This window comes from Cryptomeria japonica, chromosome 8 (assembly GCF_030272615.1).
Source record: "Cryptomeria japonica chromosome 8, Sugi_1.0, whole genome shotgun sequence".
Taxonomy (NCBI): Eukaryota; Viridiplantae; Streptophyta; class Pinopsida; order Cupressales; family Cupressaceae; genus Cryptomeria; species Cryptomeria japonica.
Genome location: NC_081412.1, coordinates 656,917,357 through 656,932,485, shown reverse-complemented (window position 1 = coordinate 656,932,485; position 15,129 = coordinate 656,917,357). Strand labels below are relative to the sequence as shown.

The 15,129-nt window shown below is 33.4% G+C and overlaps 2 protein-coding genes across 2 annotated transcripts; both read left to right on the top strand.

The window, feature by feature from the left end:
* Window positions 1-583: 583 nt before the first annotated feature.
* LOC131049674 (leucine-rich repeat receptor-like serine/threonine-protein kinase At1g17230) lies at window positions 584-2,392 on the top strand. The gene has a single exon (XM_057983739.2). The coding sequence runs from the start codon at window positions 584-586 to the stop codon at window positions 2,390-2,392; it is 1,809 nt and encodes a 602-aa protein (XP_057839722.2).
* A 111-nt stretch (window positions 2,393-2,503) lies between these two features.
* Window positions 2,504-3,754, top strand: LOC131049672 (receptor-like protein EIX2). Its single transcript, XM_057983738.2, has one exon. It carries the CDS (start codon window positions 2,504-2,506, stop codon window positions 3,752-3,754), a length of 1,251 nt encoding a protein of 416 aa, XP_057839721.1.
* Window positions 3,755-15,129: the final 11,375 nt, after the last annotated feature.

The following is a 15,129-nucleotide window of genomic DNA, read 5'->3' as shown; positions in this document are numbered from 1 at the left end:
AAGATGAGATTGAGATCATGCTCAAGATGAATTTGGTGAAGTTTTCTCTCCATCCAACTTAACCGAATCATCTTCATTGATAGAGTGTGCATTCTATTTAGCTCAAATAAATAACGATTACCAAAATTGTTTTCTAGATAAATCTATTAAACTAGATATCTTTATACACAAAAAAAAAACTTTTTATTTATCAACTTCCAAAACAAAATCTTCGAGATAACGCTTCATCATCAATATTATACCTCTAACAAATCTAATAGAACGAATAACTATAACTTCAAAACAAATTAATAATTATTATTATTGAAATACTCTTATGAGCCGAACAAGGAAGTTTACTGACTTTTCTTTAAATACAAATAAGTAAAAAAAATTAAAGTCTAGACAAATCAGGAAGAAGAATAGCACATTAGGAAGTCCGGTAATCAGACTCGGATTTACGAAAGTTCTTAGGTAGTAACAAAAGTCCTTCCTCACTTCAAACACATGGCACAGAAGAGTCGCACGTTAAAGAATCAGGACAGTGTTATAAAGATCTTCATATTCATCAACAAGCCTAACATCTTTGCTTTCCTATACAATCATGGCTCCCGTTTCATTCTGCATGGCGGTGATGATAATGTTGCCCTTTCATTTCTCATTTGCTAACGCATGCCGAGATGATGAAAGAAGCTACCTTCTCGATTTTAAAAGTGGGCTTAAAGATTCCTCTGGCCGATTAAGCTCGTGGCAGCACTTCAACTGTTGCCGATGGGAGGGTCTCATGTGTGACTCTCATTCCGGCCATGTTGTTTCCCTCGACCTCAAAAACCCTAGTTACAATCTTCATGAATTTCAATCTCGTCTGAGTGGGAAGATCCATCCCTCCCTGTTCAAACTGCAGCATCTGCAATATTTAGATTTGAGCGCGAATTTTTTCGAAGGTACTGCCCTCCCTCCTCAGTTGGCGAAACTCCAGAGGCTTATTTTCCTCAACTTGACAGATGCCCATTTTGGAGGTGAGATTCCTCTGGAATTGGGTAACGTTACAACCTTGCGCCACCTGGATTTGAGCCGGAAAGACTTCAATGGTGCTGCCATACCTCTTCATCTGGCCAAACTTCACACGCTTACTTTCCTTAGCTTGGCATATGCTAGACTTGGAGGTGAGATTCCTCCGGAATTGGGTAACGTTACAACTTTGCGCCACCTGGATTTGAGCCATAATGAATTCAATGTTGCTGCCATACCATGGCAGTTGGCAAAACTTCAGAGCCTTACTTTCCTTAGCTTGGCATATGCTCAAGTTGGAGGTGAGGTTTCCCCGGAATTGGGTAACATTTCAACTTTGCGCTACCTAGATTTGAGCATGAATCTCTTCAATGGTACGGTCATACCACCTCAGTTGGGGAAACTACAGAGGCTTACTTTCCTTGACTTGGGAGATGCTGAATTTGGAGGCGAGATTCCTCAGGAATTGGGTAACATTACAACCTTGCGCCATCTGGATCTGTTAGCATATCCATTTGGTGGTGAGATTCCATTGGCACATCCCTTGGAGAGTAGGAGGTTTGCAGGATGGATAAAAGATCTGAGAAGCTTGGAATACCTGGTTATGACTTCTGTGAATCTGTCAATGGCATCTGAGGATTGGGGTAACGCCCTTAGCACTCTGTCGAATATCAGGGAGATTTACCTCTATGGCTGTGGACTTTCAGGTACTTTACCTTCTGTCCTAAACCTTACTCACCTATCCCATCTAGATCTTTCAGGAAATTCATTTTATTCATCTTTGCCAGTTTGGTTTCAGAATGTCTCGTCCTTGGTCTACGTCGATCTGTCTTATTGTGATTTCAACGGTTCTATCCCTTTAAATTTCTTGCACGGTTCAAGCCTGAGAAAACTTGACTTGTCATATAACCATCTAAGAGGAGTAATTCCTCAATCCATTGCAAATTTTTCAATGCTTGAGACATTGGACCTCTCATACAATAATTTTACAGACGACTTACAACTGTTTGGTTCAATCGTTGATGGGCTTTCGTCTCTCAGACGCCTGTACCTCAATAACAACCAGTTGTCTGGAACAATTCCAGATACCATTACAAAGCTTGTCAGATTAGAAACGTTGTCACTCAGCTCAAACAATTTAACCGGCAGCATCTCTCCTTCCGTATTGGATATAGCTCACCTCAAAGAAGTCGACGTTTCTGAAAATCAGGTAACACTTAGCGTCTATTCAAGTTGGATTCCGCAATTTGTTCAAATTGGGTACTTGGGGTTAAGGTCTTGTAATCTTCAAGGGGAGATTCCTGCTTTTCTGTCTACTCAATATTCACTGGCAGTATTGGACCTGTCCGATAACAACATTGTGGGATCTTCCCAGTCTTCAAGCTCTCAATCTTTCACATAACAATCTGGAAGGTTCCCTGCCCCTGTTATTTCCAAGGTTATATTCCTTCTAGATTTGCGTAGCAATAGCTTACATGGCTCTATTCCAGATTGTCTTGTATCGATTTTAGACATGTCAGAGAACAGGTTCACCGGTTCTATCCCGCGTTCTATATGTTCTGCCACTAGTGACTTGATGTTTCTGGATTTGTCAAGGAACGAGCTAACGGATGTCATTCCTACAAATCTGGTGACATGTTCTGAGCTGGTAATTTTGAACTTGGCTCAAAATTATCTGGAAGGAGAGATGCCAGAAGAGCTAGGAAATCTGACTCAACTTCAGACACTAAATTTGAATGAAAACCAATTGCAAGGTGTTATCCCTCCTTCTATTGCAAATTGTATAGAACTCCGAGTATTTGACGTAGGAAACAACAGAATTCAAGGAAGCATCCCAATTTCGATTGGAAAGCTGGCAGATATACGAATTCTCAACTTGGCTTTTAATAAGTGGCAAGGCTCTCTTCCACAGGAGTTGCTAAACCTCACGAATCTCCAAATTCTAGATTTATCTCATAATAATTTATCAGGATTCATTCCTAAGAGAATGGGGAAGTTGAATGCCATGGCGAATCAATCACAAACCGATCAAACAGAGATGAGTCTCGGTGGGCGAATTAGCGCTGATGTTGGTCCCGATTTCCTTATAAAGTTTGTGAACCAAGTGACACTTTGGATTAAAGGAAGAGCAACTCCATACCCTAAGATTATCAGTGCTTTCAAATTCATGGATCTTTCCTACAACAAGCTGTCAGGCAGTATTCCTGAGCAAATGGGAGACCTGAAGGGCTTAATTGCTCTCAACATTTCAAACAACGACCTGACAGGAAGCATTCCTAAATCCTTGGGAGGTATCGTTCAGCTGGAGTGTTTGGATCTTTCAGGAAACATGCTGTCAGGCAACATTCCAGCAGATCTTTCAAACCTCAGATTCCTTTCTGTTTTGAATCTTTCATACAACAATCTTTCTGGGTTAATACCGCAGGGGAAACAGTTTGCAACCTTTGAAGCTTCTTCTTATCTGGGGAACGCCAATCTTCATGGGGTTCCCTTGGAAAATGGAACACTCACATCTGGTTGGGGTGAAAGAGGCCGCCAGGTGCAATGGAACAGCACAGGAGTTAGAGACAGAGATGGAGATGCAGATGCAGATGAGATGGATCGATGGTGGGTGGTGTCAGTGGGGTTATGTTTTGGGGTAGGATTTGCCAGTGTGATTGCAATATTGTGCTTTCACCTTAAATGGAGATACAAATGTTTTGCTTTGTTGGATAGCTTTATCCAATATCTTATGCTAAGTCTGCCGCAGAGATCCTCATTATGAATAGGTCATAGCAAGACTTATGCTAATAATTACATGTTTGGTATTCCTCATATTTACCTATAACTATAAATTAGTACAAGTTATGGTCGAGGTCTCAAAAAGGGTTTATTATCGTGCCCTATAAAGTAATTTAACAATTTAAGTGTATATCATATGTGAAATATTTATTATAAATAGTTTTAAATGGTTTTCATTTATCATTTTAAGATTTTTTAGTGTGTTCAATTTATGATAATACAATTTTTTTATTTGTGCAGAATTTGATTTTTTAAATATTATTATTTTTATTCAATAATAACTTTAAATAAAATATATTTCTCTGTTTTTAATAAATATTAAAGTTAATTATCAATGGAATTTGAATTTCTATTATTCTTATTAAATGATGAATATTTTTCTAATAAAATGAAAAAACATATTCTTATTTTATAATTAGAATATTTTTCTTTTTCTTTTAATGATATTTTTTTTTTTGTTATTTTTTAAAAATTTTCATTTAGTTTTATTCTTGTAATCTAGAAATTATTGATTATATGTATATTTGTCTTAATTTTGTATAGGATTTGCTTCACTTTTAAAAAAGATATCTATTTTTTTTATGACTCCTTCAAGAATCTAAAATAGAAGAAAAATTCAGTGAGACAAATTAAATTTAATAAATCTTTATTTCAAGTTATACAACAAATTTTTTTTATGAAATACCCTAAAAAAACTTCTGACATAAAACAATTATAACACAAGAAATTTCAATTGTGAAAATAATATTTTTCAAATGTTAACATCTTTCTAGAAATATATTAATTTGGTTGGAAGCATGGATTGATTACCTACTTCCATCATCACCAAAATCATAGAGAAAAAAATATGTTAAACTATTTTCATTTTGAAAATCTATTTGTTGAGATACTATGTAGTAGCCACCAATTCCTTGATTATTTATTGTTTAACTCCCTTTTTAGGCATTGTGGGCTTCAGTACTCCAATTTAGATGGAAGTTTAGGAGGTATTTCCACATTTTGAAATCCTAGATTTGTGAAGGGTACTCATTTCTTCTTGGATGGTAGTCATGTTGCGACTTCCTTTATTAACACGAGGAATGGTGTTTGTTCGATTACATCTAATATTTATGTCCTTAATATCAAGAAGGCAAGAAAAAGGTTATGAGCTTCTTTGTTGAGTTTCAAGATGTCAGTTCCCTCTGATAGGTAGCTAGTTATAGGAGATTTCAATTCTCCCCTCAAACATAATGATAAATTAAAGGGTTTGTAGATCCTTCTTGATGGTAGGTTGGAACTGATGGATTTCATCAATGGAAATGCTTTTGGACTTGAACCTGAGTGGGGCTTCATTTACATGGTCTAATAGAAGGATTGGCAGTAATTTCATTCAGTCGAGGATGCTTAGGTATTTGATTTCATGTGACAATTTTATTTTTCATTCGTGCTCCCTTTAAGTGATCTCTCATATTGATTTTGATCACTTCCCCATTTCTCTTTCGATTGATTGCCTACAAAGGATAAAAAGTTCCCTTTTGGTTTGAGAAAATGTAGCTCAAACACCTTGACTTTTATAATAAAACTAAGGAGTGGTTGAATGTTAGGATTGATGGCATGACTATGTTTAGAGTTGCAAATAAATTGAATTTGATCAAAGATAAAGGAGTGGTTGAATGTTAGGATTGATGGCATGACTATGTTTAGAGTTGCAAATAAATTGAATTTGATCAAAGATAAGGTTACGTATTGGGATAAAACCTCTTTTGGTCATATATTTTCTTAGAAAGAAATCATTCTAAGGGATCTTAAGGTTGTGGAAGACTCCATCCAGAAAGCCCTTAGTTTTGGGCCTTATTTTTTTTAATTGGTTAGATTCTCTTCATTTATTCCTCAACTTAAATTAAAATATTTGGTCACCAGTCTCCCTTTAGATCACTTTTAGTCAATCAAATAATGATATCCTTGAAGGAGAAATGTAAATATTTTTATGATCTTCATTTATGTGAAGTTAACAATTTTTACAGTAGTAATAGATGTGTAGCAAATTCAAGAAATGGTTACATGAAAAATTTATAACACTGGAATGAATGTAATGGTTATGCCCAAATTCCCCCCTTATTACATTTGTCCTATTAATGTTCCTATTAGGATTCCCACAGATACTGAGAGGGGGAGGGGGGGTGAATTAGTATCTAACCGGTTATTAGAATTTCTTAACTTAAAACATGCAGAACATATTATAATAGTGTATCGGTATGCAAGAAATAATGCAATAAACAGAAATGAAAGAAACCACATGAAAATAACACCATAACACAATGATTTAATGAGGAAACCCAGTGTGGGAAAAACCTCGGTGGGATTTGTGACCCACAATATTCACTTACTGGCCAATAAGAAAATATTAATTACAAAAGGGGGCCTACACATGCAGGAAGGCCAAGTGCATAGAGCTCACTGCTCAAAATGGGAAGTCTCATTGACTTACAATGTGGATTATACAAATCCAATAACTTGTACTGCTTTACAATAGCATCTTCAATGCCAGATTTAGTACTAGTTTCTGCTCTGTTCTTTACATAAACCCCTTAACCTATTTTTCGCATAATAGGTCTGCCTAATAATTTTTCCTTCGCCTTACAAAATGTCCTACAATGACTTCTTATATATATAAGTCATTTTACAATGATATCAAGTCGGCTTACAAAATTTTTACAATAATAAACAAAATATAATATATCAAAAATCCTGTCCGCCTCTGTGTCGGTATTCTTCCTTTCTCTATGCCGGTGCTGGAGATCTGAGTGTCGGTGTAGAGTGTGATCTGTTGATGCTGGTGTAATGCCTTGTCAATGCCATAGGATTGTAAGGTTGGCATCAATGACAAAACCTTCAATCACCTTCAATGTCTCATTGGAGTGTCTATATGCCAATAGTTCCATCAAAACTTGAAGATTCAAGTAGCCAACGAACACTCCTTAAGATTTAAAAAATAAAATTTGCTAAATATAGAATATAAATACAAAATTTTTAGAAGTTTTTTTATTGAAGAAACAATCCTAAGTCAACTAGAACCCCATCAAATTGCCTCATGAAAATTGTCTAGGTGTAGCTATTAGTTTAATTCTTGAGCTCTCTTTCTTAAACTCTTGAATTACAGACACCAAATTATTCAATAACAATCCATATGGAGCAATAAACACATATGATGCCATCATGTTGTCTGTAACTCTTGTAAGGGCTATAATTCTTGATCACAAGCTAACTTATTGGACAATAATTCGTATTGAGTTTAAGACCAAATCCCTTACCTATCTCCATAAATTAAACTTCATAATATATCATTCATCATATTTGACAACACCAACAAATAAAGATAAAAGAAAAAAAAACTTCTCATATAAAAAACATGTGAAATTGAGAAGTTAAATTGAGATGGTAAAAATTCCTCCATTCTCTGGTGCCACTAGCCTCTAGATTAACCTTGTTACACTTTATCTAGTTGATATTACATTAATGTTTTTGATAACCCAAACATGTGAGTCTTTCAAGGCCTCATAATGTGTAACAAATATGACTCTAAAATTATAGGCATAACAATTTGAATATTCATTAGAAAAATTTGATAAACACATCTACGAGATAGTTAACAATTGTAATGTTTTGAACTACACTATCCCAAGAATCAATAGTAAGAATATATATTTCTTGATCAACACATCTAAGAGAAGATATATCAGCTCCTTGGAGTCTTACAAAACTCATAATACTTTTTTTAAATTTCACCTTATCTTGGAAATAACCTTACCTTTAAATTAATATGTATGATCTATGAGATCTCATATGTGGTAAACGAATGATCATCCATAGATAATAATGAAATTTCAAGGCCATGATTCTAGAAACTTTAGAGATCTATTTCCAAATTACCAAAAGCTTAAAGATTACAATGTTAGGTTGTTCTTTTAGTTTGTCATCCCTATGAGCTATTGGAACATTGGTGGAATGCCCCTTGCAGGATTTCCCAAGCTCCTTTCAACTTTGCTCCCCCTTGTGGGCATTGGAGCTGGCATAGCCACTCTTCCAAATGAGATAGTCAAGGAGACCATGAATCTCACTCTCATGGTTCAAATCCTAAGAACTCTAGGGAATTTATTTCTTATGGAGGATGGTTTGAACTCTCATGTCCACCTTATCATCAATAAAATACTAGTTGGCTAGACATCAACATATTTCCTCATGTGCTACTAGCCCTCTCTCTTGTTTTCACTTAATTGCCCAAAAGTAGAACAGTGAAGATGGTGCCATTATTAGTTGGGATCCTATTGATGAATCCCATGCCCAAGGATTTTTGGGGGAAACCAAATGGTAATGAACCCTTTTTTGCCAATATTTTATTTATCTACTTAGTTTTTGTTGAGCTTGACACATTTTTTATTCATTTGTTTTGCAAGGCTGAGACCCTATGATAAGACTTGTGAATGTGCATTTCTACCACCCTTTTTTTTAATGAATATTATACTATTTTATTTTAATTAATGCAATTTTAAATATGATATATGCATTAAAAAATTTGGATAATAGGTAATTGATCAAATTGTAATTGATTTTTTTTAAACGAGTGATGATAAATGATAAGTATCAATTTTAGGTGTCTGGAAATGTAAGTGAGAAGGTTACACCTTTATGAAGAGGTCATATTTTCATAACTAATTTCTCATAAAGATTGAAATTTTCTTTAAGGATTAACATATTTCTTAAGGAAGATAAAACAATTTGAGTGTGGTAATTTTTCATAAAATAAGGCTTAGTGAACCAATGATTAAATACTTTTATTCTCACTTTTGCCTCTTAAAATTTTATAAAATTGAATTACATTGAAAAACATAATAATTATAAACATCATTTTCATGTTACATAAAAGATGTATAAAATGAAGTGTAAAACAAATTATAGTGAAATTTAATATTTTCTAGTTTTATGATATTTTAAGTGACTAAGTAAAAAAAATGTGACGATACATCTAGTATGAAGCATTATAAGACAAGTTTTGGTAACTTCACCCTAAAACAAGGGGAAAAATAAAAATAGGAAATATGACTAATAATTAGAAAGAATCTTATATTCTCAACTGAGTTCCTTTTTCAACATTTAGGTATTGAATAATAGTATAATAGTTATAGTCTAATTCTAACTTTTAATTTCTTAGTCAACCACTCTTTTATATATACTCAAGTTTCCCAAAAAAAAACTCAACTAATGAATAAGCTAATGCTATTCTTGGTAAAAAAAAGTTAATGGTTCCTATATGATATACTAGCAAATAGATTTATGTTTTTAAATATATCAGTTGCGAAATGTTTATTGTGATAGAAGCTATTAAGTTGAGCATCTTTATAAACATTTTGTAAATTAAAACGAATGTAGATTTCTATCTCAATTAATATGTTTTTTGGAAAACATTACGATTAGAAAAAGACGTATTTCAAAATAAAAAGTGCTTATATTAGAATTGGTTTATGCGAAATTATTTTAAAAGACACTCTTTCCAAGATTTTTCATAATTTAATTCAAAATAAATATTAATTATTTTGTTAATTTTTTAAATGATTGAAATGGATATATGATAGCTTAGATATAATTTAAATGGAAACAAATATTATATTTAATTTTATCAAAATTATATATATAATCAATAATTCATTGTGTGTACAAATTATTACAATAACATGCCCATACAATAAATAAATTTCTTATTTTAACAGTAATTCATAAAAAATATTATAAATATAAAAAATAAAATTAAGATTCTCATTTTACTAAACAAAATACTGATTATTAAGTTAAAAATAACTTAAACAAACTTAACACAAAAATTAAGATTTAAATAATATTTTAATTTATATTAATAATAATTGAAAGAAACTTAACACAATAATTAAAATTTAAATAAAAAATAAATTTATTTTATATATACTCTAAACTATAATATTTAGAGGCAGATAACAATCATGCAAATTGTTACCGATTCACGAACATTATTCGGAAAGGGGACCAGCATAAAATGCATAAGTCGCATCACCCAAACTCATATCTTTCATCACTTTGTGTCTGATTCGCCATAGAATTCAACATCCCCAAAATCTCAGGAATATGGCCTGACACAAATCTAGAGTGTGAAGATTTATGAGCCTGAGCAACTCGAATGCGAAAGCTGCGTCTTGAAACTCATTAAAAGCCAAACTGAGAGTTCTTAATTCTATCAGCTGTCCAATCCAACCAGGGAAGCTTCCCTGAATTCTGTTCTTTCCTATGTCAAGTACTTGGATATTTGTACAATTTGCAATAGGAGGACGTCTAACACCCTGCAATTTGTTTTCATTGAGATTTAGTGTCCGGAGTAGATTCAAATGTCCGGAGTAGATTCAAATTTCCTATCTATCCTGGGATCTCACCTTCCAAACAATTTTGAGCCATTTCGAGATTTCCAGATAAGAGCATTTTGCTATAAATGGCATCACTTAGCCCATTCTTTGACAAGTACAAAAATATCAAATAACTAAAGGCAGAGCATATAGACCGTGGAATGGAACCATTAAACCTGTTTTCTGATACGTGTAGATATAATACAGGATAATCTAGAATAGAGCCACATAAACTATTGTTATCAAAATCTATAATGATTATAGACTTGGAAATATCAGGGGGGAGAGAATCGTCCAGTCGGTTATGTGAAAGAATTAGCCTGTCATGAGTCACTAGATCCCACAATTTCGTTACTAAATTTGTTAATGATTATTGATTGTCAAAATGTGATGTGATATTTTTATTTATGGACTATATAGCACAAGTGTGTTATATAATATGCTCACGTTACCATATGACATGATTTTATTTTTATTTTTTTGTCAGTAAAGGCAGAGTCAAGATTTATATTAATTTAGATTGAATACAGAAATTTCTTAGCTGAGAATCTTACCATTAAAAACCTATTCTCAGCAATCCCAGCAAACCATGATTTCCTCAACAGGCAGGAAAACATTAAACTTATGGTTTAACCATTTTAACAAAGCCATCAAAATTAAGCAGTCTGAATAAAATGGAACTAGAAACGATTGTGGCAGATTCCCAACTGCTCAGAACTAGAGTGTTTAAGCATAAAAATAAGAAACCAAAATAAACTTTATACAGTTATATGTTAAGTATCGAGAAGGGAAATTGACACAACAACAAAAGAGAGCCTAGCTTGCAGTGGAAGGATTGGGTTGGTACAGCTCAATTCTTGCTCTTCCTTGGCCTTTGCCTACTAGATGACTCCGGCCATGACCTGCACCCCTACGGCCTCTGCTCGAACCGCCTCTACGACTCTGTTCAGCTTGTGGTTCTGCCTCTATAGCTTTCATAGGTAAAATTCCATTCAACTTTGCAAACTGGAAGAGGTCCTTCTCTTTTCCTTGGGCATCTGGATCGACTCCTAAAAACCTCCAGTTAAGATAACTCAAACCCACTCCAGCAAAGACTTTGTGTCTGTCCAAATCTTTTTCTTTCAGATCAAGTAGGAAAGGGTAGTATTTGATAAGCTCTCTGTGAGCATTGAAAAGGATCCGGTCACTTGGTCGAGGTGCCCCAGAATCGTGGAGGGCTTTATTTAGGATTTTTGGGAATTCCTAAAAAATTTCCTTAGAAAAAAAATCCTTGGTAAGGCTCCAAATGGCTTGCTTGGGTAGCTTTTGGTTTTGTTGTTATATAATGTTCAATAATATTATATAATACACTCAAATTGTTATATAATACATGGTAATTGTTCTATGAGTCTTACGAAGCATGAATGAACCAAGAAAAATGTTTCCATCATCTGCTCTACTTGAACACAACTTTTTCATTTCCATAGCCACCTATGATCCAAGGTGTGTCTTAGGATTATCATGTTCTCCGGAAGAAACTTGGGCACACCCATGGTGCGACTCGGGATTTCCATGTTCACACGAAGAGACCTAGGTACTTAAAGGCTTCTGAAAAGGAGGTTGAAAACTAAAAAAAATTCTAGCTGCTTGGTGTTCATTGATTACTCTTTGTAAATACTCTGTTGTTTTTTATTCGAGCTGGATCTCTAACACCTTCTATAATTTTTTTTCTAGGTTGAGTTAGTCTCCCTAATCAATATAGTATCTACCTTTTGTAATTGGTAGTTGAGCCTTGCTCCCCAATTCCCCGTCTATATTCTTTCATTTCGCATACAATTGATTTACACTTTTTTAATCTAAGGTTGAGTTAGGCTCCCTCTGTGGTAGGGCTCATATAAAATTGTAAATCCTTATGTTAAGGTTGAGCAAGACTCCCTTTATTTCTAGTCTCATACTTAGTTCAGGTTGAGCCATAGTCCTTAGGTTTTGTTTCTTGATTTTTTTTTCATATTATTCTATATGTACCTCTTTTAAATATTAATATAATTATATACATAAATATGTGTTTTTAAAAAAAAGAATATTATATAATATGAGCATATTATAGAATACATGTGGATTATATAATGTGATCATATTATGCCTTGGTATTTACAAAGCCATAAAATATGTTGGTTATGTGTAATATGATCATAATCTAGTGAAAATAATTGATTTTTATATTATTTTGACTCTAGATTTCACAGAATAAACCATTTTTTATATATTCTTGAAGAGACTATAAGTGCTAGATGTTGACAAAAGAGAGATAACAATGAATTTTTAATGTTAAACAATATAGACCCTAGGAAATCTTGCAAACATAACATAAATAAAGTTTTAACTTAACATGTCAACGTAATTATATAATTCCCTCATGAAACAATACATTGACACTTCTAAATTTCAATTGTAGATTTTCATGAATTTGAAGGGGAAAGATCATACAATTTTTCAAGAAGATATTTTTAATACAAATTCCGAAGAAGATATTTTTTTATATAAAATATATTAATTAATGAAATGATCTTCAATATATAAGAATTTCTATTGAACATCAAGTTTTATCTCAGTAAGCATTTTGAGAAAACCGTAAATGTGTTTTGGAGGTACATTTATAATTTTGATTGAAGATAGGAAAATAATTTAAATTTTAATATATATTCATTATTGTATGTTTTATTTTATTATAGTACACATTCATAAAAAAGTTCAATTAGCTTCAAATATTTTGTGTATATATCTATGATTCTTCTTAGAAATTCGATATAGTTGCCTTCTATTAATTATAGAACATCATGTGCTAGTAATTAATGCATTAAACTAATATGCTAATATTAAAATAGTTGTTTCTTTAAATAAGATATTCAGACAAGAAGGAGAAAGTAATCACATCAAGTGTTTTATCAGCTTCTCACAAGTCTAATAAATATGAATCTAGTTATTGGTGAATGGAAATTTATATTGACAAGAACCAATGTTAGCATAGACACACAGACAAATAAAGAATTTGACAATAGTACCTATTAATTCGCTAGAAATGATAATATGCATAGTCAAAATAAAAAATGTATTCATTCCAGCTACCTATTGTACTTAGTTTTCAAACAAAATAGGTAGTATTATTGCACTGTAAGAAGACCAATCTAATACGATTTGATGACTTATATCCAAATAATGAAAAACAAGTATATGATTGATTGATCCAAAGGGTTAGACTACGAGAGTCATAGGTAACCAGTGCTAGTACCCATCAAAGACCCCTCTCATGAAAAGCAACAAAGAGTGTGGATTCATAGAGGTGCTGGTTGTCCTTTGGTCATTAATGGTGACAATCCTAATTGTGAAGGGCTAATGAATTTCAATCCTAATACTTGTGACATTGTTGAGAGTCACTACCAAGAGATTGTTCATCAAACTCATAGCAAAAAAATAGTTCTTATATTGTCCACACTACCTTCATAATGTTGATTCAAGTCTCATAGGATGTTCAAACTTAGTGACCCCAATAAATGCATCTAGGAACACTTATGCGGATGATGTGTGAAATCATTAACATTGTGTGTTGAAAACTTTGTAATTGCTTTTCCTCTGCATCAAATTGGTTTTAAATCATAGGAGAGATTAGTTGGTGTAGAGAAAAGCAAAAAAAAAATAGAAGAGAAGAAAAAATACCAAGATGCCTCCAAGGATGAATATGGAGAGACTAGTCAGAGACGTGAGATAATATCTTGCCCAAGAGATGAGAGCATTGAAGGAAAGACTTGATGCAAGACTCACATAAGTTGAAACCAACCAGAGGAATGGTTATAGGAGATTTGAGTGACGAAGAAGAATAAGAAGTGGGTGGAGAAAATACACCACAAGAAGAACATGGAGAAGAAAGAGATGTTGAAGAGTCAAGAATGGAGTGGTTGCTAAAGGCTATTAAGAATGATGGTTTTGAAGTCAAGATTGATCTCCCAGTGTATTTAGGGAGTCTTAATGGAGAAAAACTTCTAGATTGGATAGGAGAAATGGATAAATACTTTGATTTTCAAGGGGGTACCTAAAGAGAAACAATTGAAATTGGCAAGGACTAAACTAAAAGGACATGCAACCCTATGGTTGGATTATGTACAAGAAAGATAAAGAAGAAGGGCAAGCCCAAGATTACATCTTGGGATGGAATGGTGGAAAAATTTAAGGGAAAATTCCTACCTAGTGACTATGCCATTCAGTTGTTTAGGAAGTTACAAAATTTGAAACAAAAAGACATGGACGTTAAGACCTACACAAAAGAGTTCTATAAATTTAGCATTAGGGGTGGGTGCAAGAAGTTGGGTCCCAATTCTGCAGAATTATGCGAGCAAAAAAGTTTGCCGCTAGAAATGAGTTCCCATTTTTTAAGAAACGAACACCCATTTAGCTTCACGGCCTCGACCCATAAAAATAAAATGGGTGCACGTTTTGAAAAATAGGTGCCCATTTAGGATTGGACCACCATAGAGAAACGGGTGCACAATTGTTAGAAATTGGCACACATTTCTAAAAATTGGTACCCATTTCTAGAAACAGGCACACGTTTCTAAAAATGTGTACCCATTTTTAAAAATGGGCACCCGTTTCTTAAAATGCTATAAATTTCAAAATGGGTGCCTGGTTTTTGGATTTCAAATAACGGGCACCCATTTCATAAGAGATGGAGTGGGAAACACACCTATGCCTCAGTTTTGGCTTTGGGTTAGGCTTGGTGGGACCAAGCCTATGCTTGGACCTCCAAAAAAATGGCTAAGGCATTGGAATGCCAAATTTTTGCTAGGCCATAATTTTTTGAAGGTCTTCCTAATCGTATTTTTTGATGAAACAAAAACCCTTTAGAGTTCTTACTATCCTAAATTAAAGAATGTAAATTTCATAGTGATATGATTATTTTTACTATTTTTTCATTATTTAT

Coding starts and splice junctions, on each gene's coding strand:
- LOC131049674 (XM_057983739.2), top strand. CDS start 584: ATGGCTCCCGTTTCATTCTGCATGGCGGTGATGATAATGTTGCCCTTT.
- LOC131049672 (XM_057983738.2), top strand. CDS start 2,504: ATGTCAGAGAACAGGTTCACCGGTTCTATCCCGCGTTCTATATGTTCT.